This window comes from Oncorhynchus nerka, linkage group LG10 (genome assembly GCF_034236695.1).
Source record: "Oncorhynchus nerka isolate Pitt River linkage group LG10, Oner_Uvic_2.0, whole genome shotgun sequence".
Lineage (NCBI taxonomy): Eukaryota > Metazoa > Chordata > Actinopteri > Salmoniformes > Salmonidae > Oncorhynchus > Oncorhynchus nerka.
Genome location: NC_088405.1, coordinates 34866309 through 34881150, shown reverse-complemented (window position 1 = coordinate 34881150; position 14842 = coordinate 34866309). Strand labels below are relative to the sequence as shown.

At 40.3% G+C, this 14842-nt stretch overlaps 1 protein-coding gene across 6 annotated transcripts in view; it reads right to left on the bottom strand.

The window, feature by feature from the left end:
- Positions 1 to 8775: 8775 nt before the first annotated feature.
- The window catches only part of LOC115135214 (cullin-9-like), a 73757-nt gene continuing 67690 nt past the window's right edge, over positions 8776 to 14842 (bottom strand). For 5 of the 6 annotated variants that reach the window (XM_029669665.2, XM_029669666.2, XM_029669667.2 and 2 more), the window contains 3 exons: positions 11195 to 11328; positions 10970 to 11061; positions 8776 to 10853 (listed from right to left, as the gene is read on the bottom strand). In XM_029669665.2, the coding sequence (XP_029525525.2) occupies positions 10679 to 10853; positions 10970 to 11061; positions 11195 to 11328 (401 nt within the window). In that variant the 3' untranslated portion in view covers positions 8776 to 10678. Of the gene's footprint in view, positions 10854 to 10969; positions 11105 to 11194; positions 11329 to 14842 lie in introns of all 6 variants that reach the window. The other variant, XM_029669669.2, reaches the window with a different exon arrangement.

Genomic DNA, 14842 nt, shown 5'->3' with positions numbered 1-14842 from the left:
CAGCAAGCAATGCAGGTGTAGAAGAAAGGCCAAAACCTAGGAAGAAACCTAGAGAGGAACCAGGCTATGTGGGGTGGCCAGTCCTCTTCTGGCTGTGCCGGGTGGAGATTATAACAACATGGCCAAGATGTCCAAATGTTCATAAATGACCAGCATGGTCGAATAATAATAAGGCAGAACAGTTGAAACTGGAGCAGCAGCACGGTCAGGTGGACTGGGGACAGCAAGGAGTCATCATGTCAGGTAGTCCTGGGGCACGGTCCTAGGGCTCAGGTCCTCCGAGAGAAAGAAAGAGAGAATTAGAGAGAGCATATGTGGGGTGGCCAGTCCTCTTCTGGCTATGCCGGGTGGAGATTATAACAGAACATGGCCAAGATGTTCAAATGTTCATAAATGACCAGCATGGTCGAATAATAATAAGGCAGAACAGTTGAAACTGGAGCAGCAGCACGGCCAGGTGGACTGGGGACAGCAAGGTGTCATCATGTCAGGTAGTCCTGGGGCATGGTCCTCCGAGAGAGAGAAAGAGAGAAGGGGAGAATTAGAGAACGCACACTTAGATTCACACAGGACATCGAATAGGACAGGAGAAGTACTCCAGATATAACAAACTGACCCTAGCCCCCCGACACAAACTACTGCAGCATAAATACTGGAGGCTGAGACAGGAGGGGTCAGGAGACACTGTGGCCCCATCCGAGGACACCCTTGGACAGGAAGGATATAACCCCACCCACTTTGCCAAAGCACAGCCCCCACACCACTAGGTGTGGTTACACGCGTTCATTACACCTGTTCAGTGTGCATTTACAGGTGATTAGAACGCCTGTGTAGTAACGGGCACATCCCATGTGTCTCAAAGTACCACATTGTAGCCCCTCCCACCTCAATTTTTGTGAGTTTGACTTCCGGCCTGTTGCGATAAATCGTTTACTCGGGGAGGAGGAGATTATTCTAAATATGGCTCAAATTGTTATTACATTTACAGAATGTAAACGCTACAGCAAGGCGTTGGTGAGAATTGAAACGACTTTTTCCACATAACTACAAAGCTGACGCTGGCTAGCTAGCTTCTTTTCATTGAAATAGCATGGCGAGTTAGCTAGCTAGCAATAGTATTCTGTCAAGCCTGTAACTAACGTTAATGGTTGTGTTAGAGTTGCGTAAATTCGAATCTGGTATCAGAATAAATATAACAATGAGTCACCGATTGTATACTATGTATTTTTTTATTAGCTAAGTAATAAATGGCAAATGCAACTTTCGTATATACGGGCTCACTGTAATACCACGCAGGGCAGAACAGAGAACTGACAAGATGTATGTAAACAGTGTTCTTATACTGTGATAGCCATTGTTCCAACCCGTCTGTTGGCCTATCACAGTAGAGGCTGGGCGTGGTTTAAACTTGCCCAGCCTATCTCAGGCGGGTCCCCGCCTCTTGGCGCTTCTTGGAGTCCTCCCTCCGTCGATGTATAGATTCCTACTGTTCTGGTATCACCCCCTAGTTATAACAGTTGCTCAGTTCCTGCTATTGTGTTGTTCAGTATTTTTCCATCTCAGTTAAACCTCGTGATGACCACCCCTCCCTATCACAACTTTGTAAGATACAGCAAGTCACACCATGTGCTCAATATTGTTACATACAAACACAAGGACAAAACATCTGCTGGGCTGTTATCTACAGTTTTGCAACATGCAGGTCACACCATGTTACTCAGTTCTTGTCACACACACAAACAGGCAAGTAGCAAGCAGTTGTTTAATCTGATAATGATGCTCCAGTGCACAAATGCAGATACCTCACACAACCAACATCAGATAATATGTAATCATATATATGGTAATGGATATAATGTAAAACACAGAATCCCACAGTTGTTACGTTGTGGAACAGAGCAACATAGTTCTTTGTACTTGTCATTTGGTTGAGACAAACATTAGTTTAGAACATAATTGTTTACTTTGTGTAGATTTGTGTAATTAGTTGTGTTTGCTAGTTAGCAAGCTGAGATGTATTTGCTCAAGTTGGCTAATTTAGCTATTAGCTAATGTTTTAGGAGAACAGGTTAGCCCCCTGCATAATCTAGACCATAAGAGAATGGGGAATAAGGTCTGGCTGTTGCAGTGCTCAGACTAGGTGAGAGCAAACTGCTACAGAGATAAAGGTAAGATCTCTATCTTGACTAGCTATATTTCAAGGTTGAACCAATGCAATATGTATTTTATTGGCTTGCTACGTGAGCTGCTTTTTCTGAACATGTCTGATAAAGCTACACCCTTAGAAAAAAAGGTGCAATCTAGAATATAAAGTTATTCAGCTGTCCCCATTGGATAACTTTTTGAAGAACCCTTGTGGGTTCCAGGTAGAACCCTTTCCACAGAGGGTTCTACATTGTTAACCCATTTTTCTAAGAGTGTATCTAGTTGTTCTAATGCAATGTCCATGTTACAGCCACAACATGATGATGTAGTAAAGCATCCGAAGACTTGTGAGGATTAGAAAAGCCTGCTTTGGATTAGCAAGGAAGAACAATCACTAGCTATATCAGATAAACATGTTCAGGAAAAACAGGGAGCGAGCAAGCTAGTAATAGTAACATTATTATTTGAAACCTCACATGCGCATGTATCTGAGATATATTTAAGCAATAAGGCACCTCAGGAGTTGGACAATATATGGACAATATACCACGGCTAAGGGCTTATGCGCAACGCGGTGTGCCTGGATAAAGCCCTTAGCCGTGGTATATTGGCCATACACCACAAACCCCTGAAGTGCCTTATTGCTATTAAAAACTGGTTACCAATGTAATTACGACATTAAACAAGTAATATTGACACAGTTGAATTGTCAACTGGTCTAAATTCTTGTTAGGGAGATGTTGCTGTTCAGAATGACATGTTTATGAATGTCGATGTTCACAGGAATCTACTAATTCTATGTTGAACCAGCAACACAGATGGAGGGGGAGGAAAACAGACTGCTTCTTTCTACAACACCTTCATCAAATCATACAATGTTTGTTACATCTGAAATAAATACAGAATTATTTTAGTTTATTCTGTTTAATGTTTTTTATGCTGTTTAGCAGGTTTGTTATGCAATTTAGCAGGTCTATAGTATAATGTATTGTTTTGAAACATTTTATTAAATATATATTCAGTCTACTCTATTTTATGTTTGCTAAAATAATGTATGTTTTGTACTGTTACTTTTTACATGCTGAAACAGTCTCATTAGTTTTGAGCTAGATTATGATTGGGGAAATGTCTACTACCCTTTTTAAAATGTTGATGAATGAAATTAGCACAGTTACTAATAGTTTGTTGCTACTGTCTGGTGAGGAAGTGGGCAATATGGAATACATTGGAGGAGGAAGGGAGAATTAATGAGAAATCAGAACTTGGAGAATGTCAGGGAATAAGTAGGTACATGTACAGCCTATCAATGACAAACGGTGCAGAGGTAGCCTTAACATTAGATATGTGCATGTTATGTACTGGACAGATGGCTAGACAGCTTTTTTTCAAAACATTGGATTACCGACTTGGGTGGTGACATCTCAGTTTGCACCGCATTTTCACATGGATGTGTAAATATACACTGAACAAAAATATAAATGCAATATGTAAAGTGTCAGTTTCACGAGCTGAAACAAAAGATCCAAAACATTTTCCATAAGCACAAGAAGCTTATTTATCTCAAATGTTGTGCACTCTGGTCCTTCCTCTGCTGACCCTGTAACAGTTTATAAATTCATTTTTAGAAAACATTTTAATTCAGCCTTTGTGGTTTGGAAAGTATAGTGACTATTATTGCTTTAATTTATTCATCAAACAAATTGGGTTTTGGGAAAATAGGTACTTTTTGAAAAACTATCCCATCTGGTGGATGGAAAGAGTCATAATTTATATGTACACACACACACACTTGATACTTGGCTTGATACATCAAACAAGGAAAAATTATGGATAGCTAATGAAATGGGGGAAAAAATACCTTAATGAATTATAAAGCCTTTGTGCTTTTTTTTTCTTCAATACATAACAAATCAATGTGACGTTAGCTACCAAATAAGTTATTTTCGGCAATTATCCAAAAACTACAAATACGCCATTCCTTACCTGAACAGGTATAATGCACGCTTGTAAAAATGCCCATAAGCGTTCTAATCACCTGTAAATGCACTCTGAACAGGTGTAAAAATGTATATTATATGTGTTCAAATCGCCTGTAAATAGACACTGGACAGATGAAAAAAATCACGCGTACAACAAAAAGAGACATTTCACACTTGAAAAAGGCAAGTGAAAAATTATAATTACGTGTTCCGGGTAAGACAATTTGAAACTTTTGGGCTTGCATATACTCCTGGGCCAGTGTGCTCTCTGAATGCTCCGAGAGCCGAAACGTTCTGAATTCAGAAACGCCCAGAGCGCACTCTGGCACTCCAGATTGAATTTACGAACACACCCATCATCACCAAGAAACTAATAAGTAATGTCAAAGTTTGAAAACATGAGACAGCGTTTTAAATTTTGCCAGCCAAGTACAACCACCTCAGGAGGATCGGGTGGTTCAATGGTAGGATTCATTCTGGTAAATGACTTAAATGTTAAATGTTAATGGTAGGAGCCAGGTCCAGCCATTCAGAATAGGTTTTCCCTACAAACGGGCTTTATTACAGACATAATTACTCCTCAGTTTCATCAGCTGTTTATTATGTAATTAACGCTTAGCTCTATAAGAGCTTGAGGTAGTCACCCCATACAAGTATTTGGGAGTATGGCTAGACGGTACACTTTCTTTCTCAGCACATATCTAAGCTGCAGGCTAAAGTTAAATGTAGACTTGGTTTCCTCTATCATCTCTCCTCTTTCACCCCAGCTGCCAAACTAACCCTGATTCAGATGACCATCCTACCCATGCTAGATTACGGAGACGTATTTTATAGATCAGAAGGTAAGGGTGCTTTCGAGCGGCTAGATGTTCTTTACCATTCGGCCATCAGATTTGCCACCAATGCGCCTTATAGGACACATCACTGCACTCTATACTCCTCTGTATATCCGTTTCAAGACCCACTGGTTGATGATTATTTATAAAGCCCTCATAGGCCTCACTCCCCCCATCTGAGATATCTACTGCAGCCCTCATCCTCCACATTCAACACCCGTTCTGCCAGTCACATTCTGTTAAAGGTCCCCAAAGCACACACATCCCTGGGTCGCTCGTCTTTTCAGGTCGCTGCAGCTAGCGACTGGAACGAGCTTTAACAAACACTCAAACTGGACAGTTTTCATCTCCATCTCTTCATTCAAAGACTCAATCATGGACACTTACTGACAGTTGTGGCTGCTTCGTGTGATGTATTGTTGTCTACCGTGCTCATTGTGCTGTTGTCTGTGCCCAATAAAGTTTGTACTATGTTTTGTTTTGATACCATGTTGTGTTCTACCATGCAATGTTGTCTTAGGTCTCTCTTGTCGTGATGTGTGTTTTGTGCTATATTTTTTATATTATTATTATTTTTAAATCCCAGCCCCATCCCCACAGGAGGCATTTTGGTAGGCCGTCATTGTAAATAAGAATTTGTTCTTAACTGACTTGCCTAGTTAAATAAAAGTATAAAAAATAAGCAAACGAGATGCAACGGGCAGGGGTGATTTTATCATGTAAATCTTGGTGGGGCAAACTACAATTTTCTTTTTTTAGATTCATCCCAGCAAACCCACAACACTAAACAATACACTAATTACATTAACTAAATTTAGAACATCGCAGTTCTTACAGTATTCTCCCTGTACACCAAGTCAGAACGGTATGATAAATAAAAGGGGCATATAAGCAGACAATGAAAGCTCTGCTCTACCTGCCCTGAATGACGGGTCGTCACCAGGCACAACTCTTATATCTCACACATTGAAAAGTACTGCTTTTATTTTTCTAATAAGTCCATTGTATAGTCAGTGCGTTAACTTTTCAACTGTGCTCCAAATCGGTTTGTAATCGGAGCATCTTTAATTTAACATCACGAGCTGAACCTCTATCATTGTCCAGTCTTGCCACAGCATTGTGAACTGCGGCACATTGAACCATATGATTGGTGTAGTTATGTAAGGGATCAAGGGGATTGGATGCATGTTTAAAATAAACACCCCTCAAGATTAGAGTGGAGCTGAATGCAGAGCGGGATTGTTCTCTGCTGAGTTTAGAAAACTGTTAAAAGAGCAGCATGGTAGCGCTAAAGTCTATTTAATCCACAGTTGTATTAGTCCCATCATTTGGTGATTGGGATTTAGGCAGTGATAACAAAAAGGCATCAGACAGACCTACAGTATGTTTTAGCAGAGAAGTTTGGTAGGGTGACCTTATTTGTAACTATGAAAATAATTTTGTCAAACAGATTGTGAACCTAAAAGTGTAAGTTGGATTCAAGACGGGAGACAATGAATATAACAATTAATTGGTTAGGGTGTAAGGGCAGTTCTATGTAATCTTGTCTAGAGTAGATTTGATCTATTTATTTTATTTAGTCTGATCAGTGGAACAATTGTCTTTCTTAACTATGGGCTAAAACATAGGGTAATTGCTGTGCTTGTCAGCAAGAACACTACGGTTATTCCCCACACGTATTTTACTATTCCACTTATTCCAAATTTTGCCAGTGTAATCATATATTTTAAATCTCATATTAGCCTACTTGTAGCTTTAAAAATGAATGATATGAGGCTATGTATTATTGTAGCCGTTACTGGACGGTTTTGAAGAAGTCATACAAATAAGCATAGGATATTAAATGCTCCAGGAATCAAATATAATTTAACATTTTAGTATTGTGCACAAGCTAGGCAGAGATGGTAAGGGGACTCACAACTCATAAACACATATTTAGTCTATGTAGGCATAAGTAGTAAGTTGCCTTGGTTTATGCAAGCTGGAACGGCTCATAGGACAGGAGCCAACCTCCTGTTTCCGTAGCGTGAGGCAGCTTGATGTAAAGTATACCCCCTAGACAAGACGCTAGTCTATCGCAGGACCTCACCCCCCAATCCATCTCTCCTTAGTAGACCTAAACTACCTGAATATTGATATTTATTAGATTTTACACGAAGCTTGGGTGATTTTGAGAAATTATTGTTATAACAAGGACATTTTCAAACACCCAGCACTTGGGAAACATAAATCAGGGGTGGCTAACCCTTCTGGAGAGCAAGCAGAATTCTCTTCCAGCCCTATTTTGCCCGTGTCCCTATTTAACTTCATTACTGTCTGAATAAATTGTCAAACCACCATTTTTTTTAGCATTCTTAACATTTCTTCCCCCAAAAGTAACAAAGTCGTCGACTTTTGAGTGTTCATTTAATATTCTAAGCATCATAAATATTGTAATGAAACAGCAGGGATCAGGTCTAGACCCTCGACCTTCGAGCCTACGCTCGCTATCGACTGTGCCGCAAAAGCTTGCTCATGCGGCAGGGTCGATTTCCGCGCTTATAAACACAGGGTCGTTACAATATGTAGAATTGCAGGAAATTAGCTTTAAAACAGAAACATTTTCCTGGGAATCTAGGGGTTGTGCAAGGGGGCAATGAATTCACATAGCAAATCTCACTCCAAGCTTTCTTCAAAAGTTGGCGGCCCTGCATTGGACTTGACTGAACTAGCTAGCAACGATTAGCAGCAGCCACGGTGGGGTGCGCGAGATACATTTAGCTTGCTTGAAGGTGCAGTCTGGGATCTTAAAGGGATACCTCGGGATTTAGGCTTTTATGATTTAGGCCTTTTAGGGTTTTATTTTACAAATTATTTCTGGAAAATTCATACTGATAAATTGTAAATAAATTATTTAATTACATGAATTAAATGAAAAAACAATAGAATAACAAACCAAATAAACATGTATCACAACCTAGAGGCCGGTAAATGGGGGTTTCTTCCCCGTCTTCTCTCTGGCGGTGACGATAATTATGAACTACAGGTTACGTGTGTGTGCTGTAATTCAGGAAGATTTAAATGCATATTCTCATGAAACTGGGATGGAGATGCAGTTCGGACATTTCACCAGTAAAACAAAGATTTATCATTCACGATTGATAGTGATTATGGCCTATTTTGAAATTGGGTTGCCTATGCCTAACTTGGTGTTTGAGGTTAAATAGATGTGTGTGGGCATAGGCAGATGTTGCAATTGGAGGATGCATTTTATGCATATTCTATAAGGATAGGCTATTCAATTGGCTACATCTGTCGGTACACACAATTTTATTTGAACCTTTATTTAACTAGGAAAGTCAGTTATGAACAAATTCTTATTTACAATGACGGCCTACCAAAAGGCAAAAGGCCTTCTGCGGGGACAGGGCTGGGATAATTTTTTTATAAATACAATATAAATATAGAACAAAACACACATCAAAAGAGATAACACTACATAAAGAGAGACCTAAAGACGACAACATAGCAAGGCAGCAACACACGATAACACTCAGGAAATGTACTACGCCACTGGTATCTGCCCTCTTATTGGCTAAAATGGTCCCACCTGTTCTCCTTCCACCTGCCTTCCATCTTTAAGGACATGTATTTCCATTGTCAATATAATAGATACTCTTTGGGAAAAGCCAGGGAATAACAAACTATTTTCCCCCCCCACTACACAGAAGTATTCTCTAGCAGCCTATGATGATATTTATGACATTAATAATGTCTTGTTTAAATCAGGTAATGTAGTTATGAAATAATACATAGACAGTGAAATCACTCCAGCATGATAGCAGAAAGCGCATTTATTTAGTCCGCTGACATTGCACAAATTCAACATTGAGATCAGAAATATACATTTTTTGAAGATGCACATGGTGAATAAGGATCTCTCAACAGCAAAGTGGCATGTTGAGATATCAAATACCCCAACCCATATACAGATAAACATTGACAAAATTTCAACAAAAAAATTATAAATTTCAAAAGCATGATGTAGCCTAGGCTAGATTAAGCACGTGGAGTAATGAGTAGGATTATGTTTTTATATGCAAAAGTTATTGCTTTTGATGAAAACGCTTTCTGTGACTTCCCAATGAAAACTAGTTTGAAAATTAAAACATTTAATGGAAAAGAGATGTAGGTTTTAGACTATGCACCATGCTGCCTTGTTGACATGAAAGCGGCGCAGATTACTGTTCCATTTGTGAGGGCGCTCCTCCCTCACTGCTTTTGCCAGTTCACGTCGTGGACAATAGAACGGTGCACCACAGCTCAGGTTAATAGAACTTCCTCATTGCCTGACTACCCAGACTCCTTGCTCCGGCCAAATGCTACGCCCACGGACGTTAGTTTAATCTCCGCAATGAGTGGCTCTGTGCTTCTACATCGCTTGCGCATTGTGGTTTTAGGATGGGTATCTGTGTAAGCATTTTGTGACAAATGCTGATGTAAAAAGGGATTTATAAAATACATTTGATTGATTGATTGGAGTACCTCCCTGACCCTTCACCGACTTGCGAACACATTCAAGGCCGTCTGATTGGTCCAGAAACCAATGGGTAAAGCAGCGGTTTGAAAATGTGTCACTGGTTTTGACACTGATTGGTCAGAGACGATCCAATCGCTGAAGAAGTATGTAGCAAATTACAATGCAGCGCAAGAATGTTGCGAGTCAATAGCTACTGTTGCCAGGCACACCCAATACCTTACATCCTTTTCCTCCCAATCTTCTCCCCCTTGCAGCCCTCACCACCTTCCGGAGACACCTGAAACCCCACCTCTTTAAGGAATACCTAGGATAGGATAAAGTAATCATTCTCACCCCCCCCCCCCCTTAAAAGATTTAGATGCACTATTGTAAAGTGGCTGCTCCACTGGATGTCATAAGGTGAATGCACCAATTTGTAAGTCGCTCTGGATAAGAGCGTCTGCTAAATGACTTAAATGTAAATGTAATAACCCATGAAAAGGTTGCACAAACATTGTATTAACCGCAGTCTTGAGCTTTTAATAGCCTTCTAAATTAACATACAATAATTCAGTGTTTTAAGTTTCATTATTGAAATATACATTTTCTGAATGAGTACTTTATCGTTATGAATGAAGGCATATATCCATGTATTACAAAAATATATCAAGGCAAGCCATTTGGCAATGAACAACATTCTGCCAATGTAACAGCCTTCCTAGCGCTGGATTATAAAATCCCTTTTCAGTCACACTGGTAAATGAAAAAGTAGCATTTGTATTACACAAAGTATGGGCTTTTTCTCAAGTATATCGTTACACCTCAAATATTTTCTTACAGGGATCCTTCATTATGTCTGACAGTCATGGAACCCTCATCGGCTTCAAAACAGCGTCATGTGAAAAAGAATGAGGCTCTAGGAATTCAAACCTATGTGATGAACAATAAGTGGAACATGTAAGTGTGCCCATCCAACAATTGCAGTTGTGGCATGGGACTGAAATTGTGAAGGCTAAGCGCAAAGAGGCTGACTGGAAAAATGAAGGATCACACCCAGCCTCACTTCAAACCAGACTATGGCTTTTCTCTGTCCCCATCGCTCTCTCTGATGGATTTTGTTTGTTTATTAAGTACTGTTTTTTTCCAAAATATATTTATATGGTGCTTGCAGTGGCCGCACAGATTGAGACTGACATTTTTTTGTTCCTATTTTCAGATGTTTAGTCAAAAGGACTGAAATCCCTCTCTAGGTTTTCGGACTCGTCATCATCAGAAAAGAAGTCATCCTCGTCATCTTCATGCCATTCGGGAACGTACTCATCGTCATACCATTCATCCTCCTCTGCCTCATCTCCACCCTCGTTGTTATGGTTGTCAGACTCAGAGCCCCCAGCCCTGCAGAGAGAGAAGACCCGTGAGCACAGCAAATCAGGAGGAACATTTTCTCAGTAATAAGCTACTAGATCCAGGAACCAATGTAGAGATCCACTTCCCACATCTCCTGTACTCACACTTTGTTGGCGTCTGTGGTCTTAGAAAGATTTGAAGCTTGAGCAGATTCCAGTTCCTGTCCTGTTTTGGAGTTGTATCCCACTCGGAAGTCCTGTGTTTGGAGAGACCAGACAGGAGGAAACCCTCATGACTTGCTGTTGATTGGACCACAAAGCACCCAATAAGTATTACTGCCACACTTTGTGCTGTGCTCTTCAGTGTGTAAATCCCTCCCTAGTCCCTACCTGGGTCGAGTGTTGTAGAATGGCCACCAGACGCTCCTGAATGCGGCGGATGAGTTCCAGGCCAGTGTTGAGGTGCTCAGGCTTCAGTAGACGGATACAGGACGCTAGATCCGTACACTGCAACAGGGTCTCCTCTGGAGGGGAAAGACACAGACAATGAGAACTCATCCATGGTGTATGAAACATCCTGAAAAAGTAGGGATGTTCGAATATCCAAAACAGACGTTAGTATTCGATTACTTGGGAGAGTATTTGAGGAATATATATATTTTTTTAAGGCTGTGTCTAAAATGATCCTGTGACATTGCTACATAGCCTACAAGAATAGACCATTGCATACAAAGTTTTAATAAAACAAGAGTTTGAGTTATGAGTGTGCCCCATAAAAGACACACCGGTAGCCAAAACGCATTACACACGTGTAGCTTATTGTCGGTCAATCAAAGTGGCGCAACAGTTATTTTTTACAGAAACTTCCTGTTATTATTTTATATGGTTTGAATTTACACCTATAAGAACTCTTCTACCCTTCTACTTAAACAAGCAGAGTGCATCGCACTGGCTATCCCTCGAGTCACGCGAGCAAGTCTCCATTGAAGTAAAAACATCTCTCTAATAGTGAAATCCTTTCAAATGCCAATCTGTACATAATAGAAATTTGCCTTGACAATCTTACAATGATCCTTTTATTCATACCCCTTGACTCATTCCACATTTAGTTGTGTTACAGCCTGAATTCAAAATGGATTAAATCAAATAAAAAATCCTCACCCATCGACACACAATTCCCCATAATGACAACGTGAAAATATGTTTCACATTGTATTTTTTATTTATTGAAAATGAAATACAGAAATCAAATGTACATAAATGTTAGAATCACCTTTGGCAGCCATTACAGCAGTCTTTCTGGGTGGGTCTAAGAGTTTTGCACAACTGGATTGTACAATATTTGCACATTATTCTTTTCTAAATTCTTCAAGCTCTGTCAAGTTGGTTGTTGATCATTGCTAGACAGCCAATTTCAAGACTATTTAAGTCAAAACGAACTAGGCCACTCAGGAGCATTGTGGTAGCCTACAGGGAGGAGGTGAGAGCTCTCGGGATATGGTGTCAGGAAAATAACCTCTTACTCAATGTCAACAAAAACGAGATGATAGTGGACCTCAGGAAACAGCAGAGGGAGCACCCCCCCATCCACCGACAGAACAGCAGTGTAGATGGTGGAAAGTTAAGTACCTTGGCGTACACAACACTGACAAACTGAAATGGTCCATCCACACAGTGTGGTGAAGGCTTGTCACCTAAAACCCTCACAAATTTGTACAGATGCACAATTGAGAGCATCCTGTCGAGCTGTATCACCGCCTGGTACGGCAACTGCACCGCCCACAATCGCAGGGCTCTCCAGAGGGTGTTGTGGTCTGCACAACACATCACCGGGGGCAAACTACCTGCCCTCTAGGACACCTACAGCACCTGATGTCACAGGAAGGTCAAAAAGATCAAGGACAACAACCACCCGAGCGAGCCACTGCCTTTTCAACCCGCTACCATCCAGAAGGCGAGATCAGTCTACAGATGCATCAAAGCTGGGACAGAGAGCCTGAAAAACAGCTTCTATCTCAAGACCAGACGACTGTTAAACAAACATCACTAGCACAGAGAGGTTGCTGCCTACATACAGACGTGAAATCATTGGCCACTTTAATAAATGGAACACTAGTCACAAATGCCACTTTAATAATGTTTACATATTTTGCATTACTCATCTCATATGTATATACTACATTCTATATTGCATCTTAGCCTATGCTGCTCTGTCATTGCTCATCCATATTCTTGTTACATTCCTTTACTTAGATGGTTGTGTATTAGGTATTTGTTGTGAAATTGTTAGATATTACTTGTTAGATATTGCTGCACTGTCGGGAACTAGAAGCACAAGCATTTCGCTACACTCGCAATAACATCTGCTAACCATGTGTATGTGACCAATACAAATTGATTTGGTAAGCATATTTGGCCTTGTGTTTTAAGTTATTGTCCTACTGAAAGGTGAATTTGTGTCTGTTGGAAAGCAGACAACCAGGTTTTCCTCTAGGATTATTTTTATTCTAAACTACCTAGTCCTTGCCAATGACAAGCATTCCCATAACATGATGTAGCCACCACCATGCTTGAAAATATGAAGCGTGGTACTCAGTGATGTGTTGTGTTTGCCCCAAACATAACGCTTTGTATTTAGGTCATACATTTCTTTCCCACATTTTTTGCAGTTTTACTTTAAAACCTGTTAGGGATGATGCGAATTTTCGCAGCTTTTTGTAAAAAATCGTGCAACATTTCAACGTCCTGCTACTCATGCCAGGAATATAGTATATGCATATGATAAGTATGTGTGTATAGAAAACACTCTGAAGTCTCTAAAACTGGTTAAATCGTGTCTGTGGCTATAACAGAATGTGTTTAGGAGTAAAAATCCCAGGGAAAACTGTTCACCAAAACACAAAAGAAATATTCATCCGCCAGTCAATGTATTGTCTAAGGCGACAAACAAAAAACGAGGTCCCCATTACAATGCCTACAGCTTCCACACGATGTCGCCAGTACTGGCATTTTATGGCTGCTTTATCCTTGGTTAGATGACGTATAGGCACTTCCTGTCTTGGGGCTCACCGCAGGATGTTATGAAAGTGAAAACATGGAGGTTGATTTCAAGACTTGCTGCTATCGAATACAGATCGCCCCGTGATCAATTTGATAGATTATTAACGTTTATTAATACCTAAAGTTGGTTTAGAAAAGTAGTTTGAAGTGATTTGTAAAAGTTTATAGGCAACTTTTGTAATTTTAAAAAGTGACGTTGCGTCTTGTAAAGCGGAATTTTCCTGGATCAGACCGGCCTTCATGAAATGACATTTTGGGTATACAATGACGGATTTAAATCGGGAAAAAGACCCAATTGTGATGTTTATGGGACATATAGGAGTGCCAACAGAGAAGCTCGTCAAAGGTAATGAATGTTTTATATTTTATTTCTGCGTTTTGTGTAGCGCCGGCTACCGCAAAATCTGTTGTTTAGGTGACGTTCTGGTATTTTGGGGGGTGCATGCTATCAGATAATAGCTTCTCATGCTTTCGCCGAAAAGCATTTTACAAATCTGACTTGGTGGCTAGATTCACAACGAGTGTAGCTTTAATTCAGTACCTTGCATGTGTGTTTTAATGAAAGTTTGAGTTTTATCGAAAACTATAGGTGGCGCTCTGAAATTTCCGCTGATTGATGTTCCTGCACTGGAACTACATTCTGCATCATCCCTAAGAGGGTAATTACCTTTGCCTTATTGCAAACAAGATGCATGTTTTGTACAGGATTCCTACTTTTCACTGTCAATTAGGTTAGTATTGTGGAGTAACTACAATGTTGTTTTCATCAAGGACCTCTGTTCTTTGCTCCATTCATCTTTCCCTCTATTCGGACTAGTCTTCCAGTCCCTGCTGCTGAAAAACACCCCACAGCATGATGCTGCCACCACCATGCTTCACCGTTGGGATGGTGCCAGGTTTCCTCCAGACATGACGCTTGGCATTCAGGCCAAAGACTTCAATCTTGGTTTCATCAGAACAGAGAATCTTGTTTCTCAT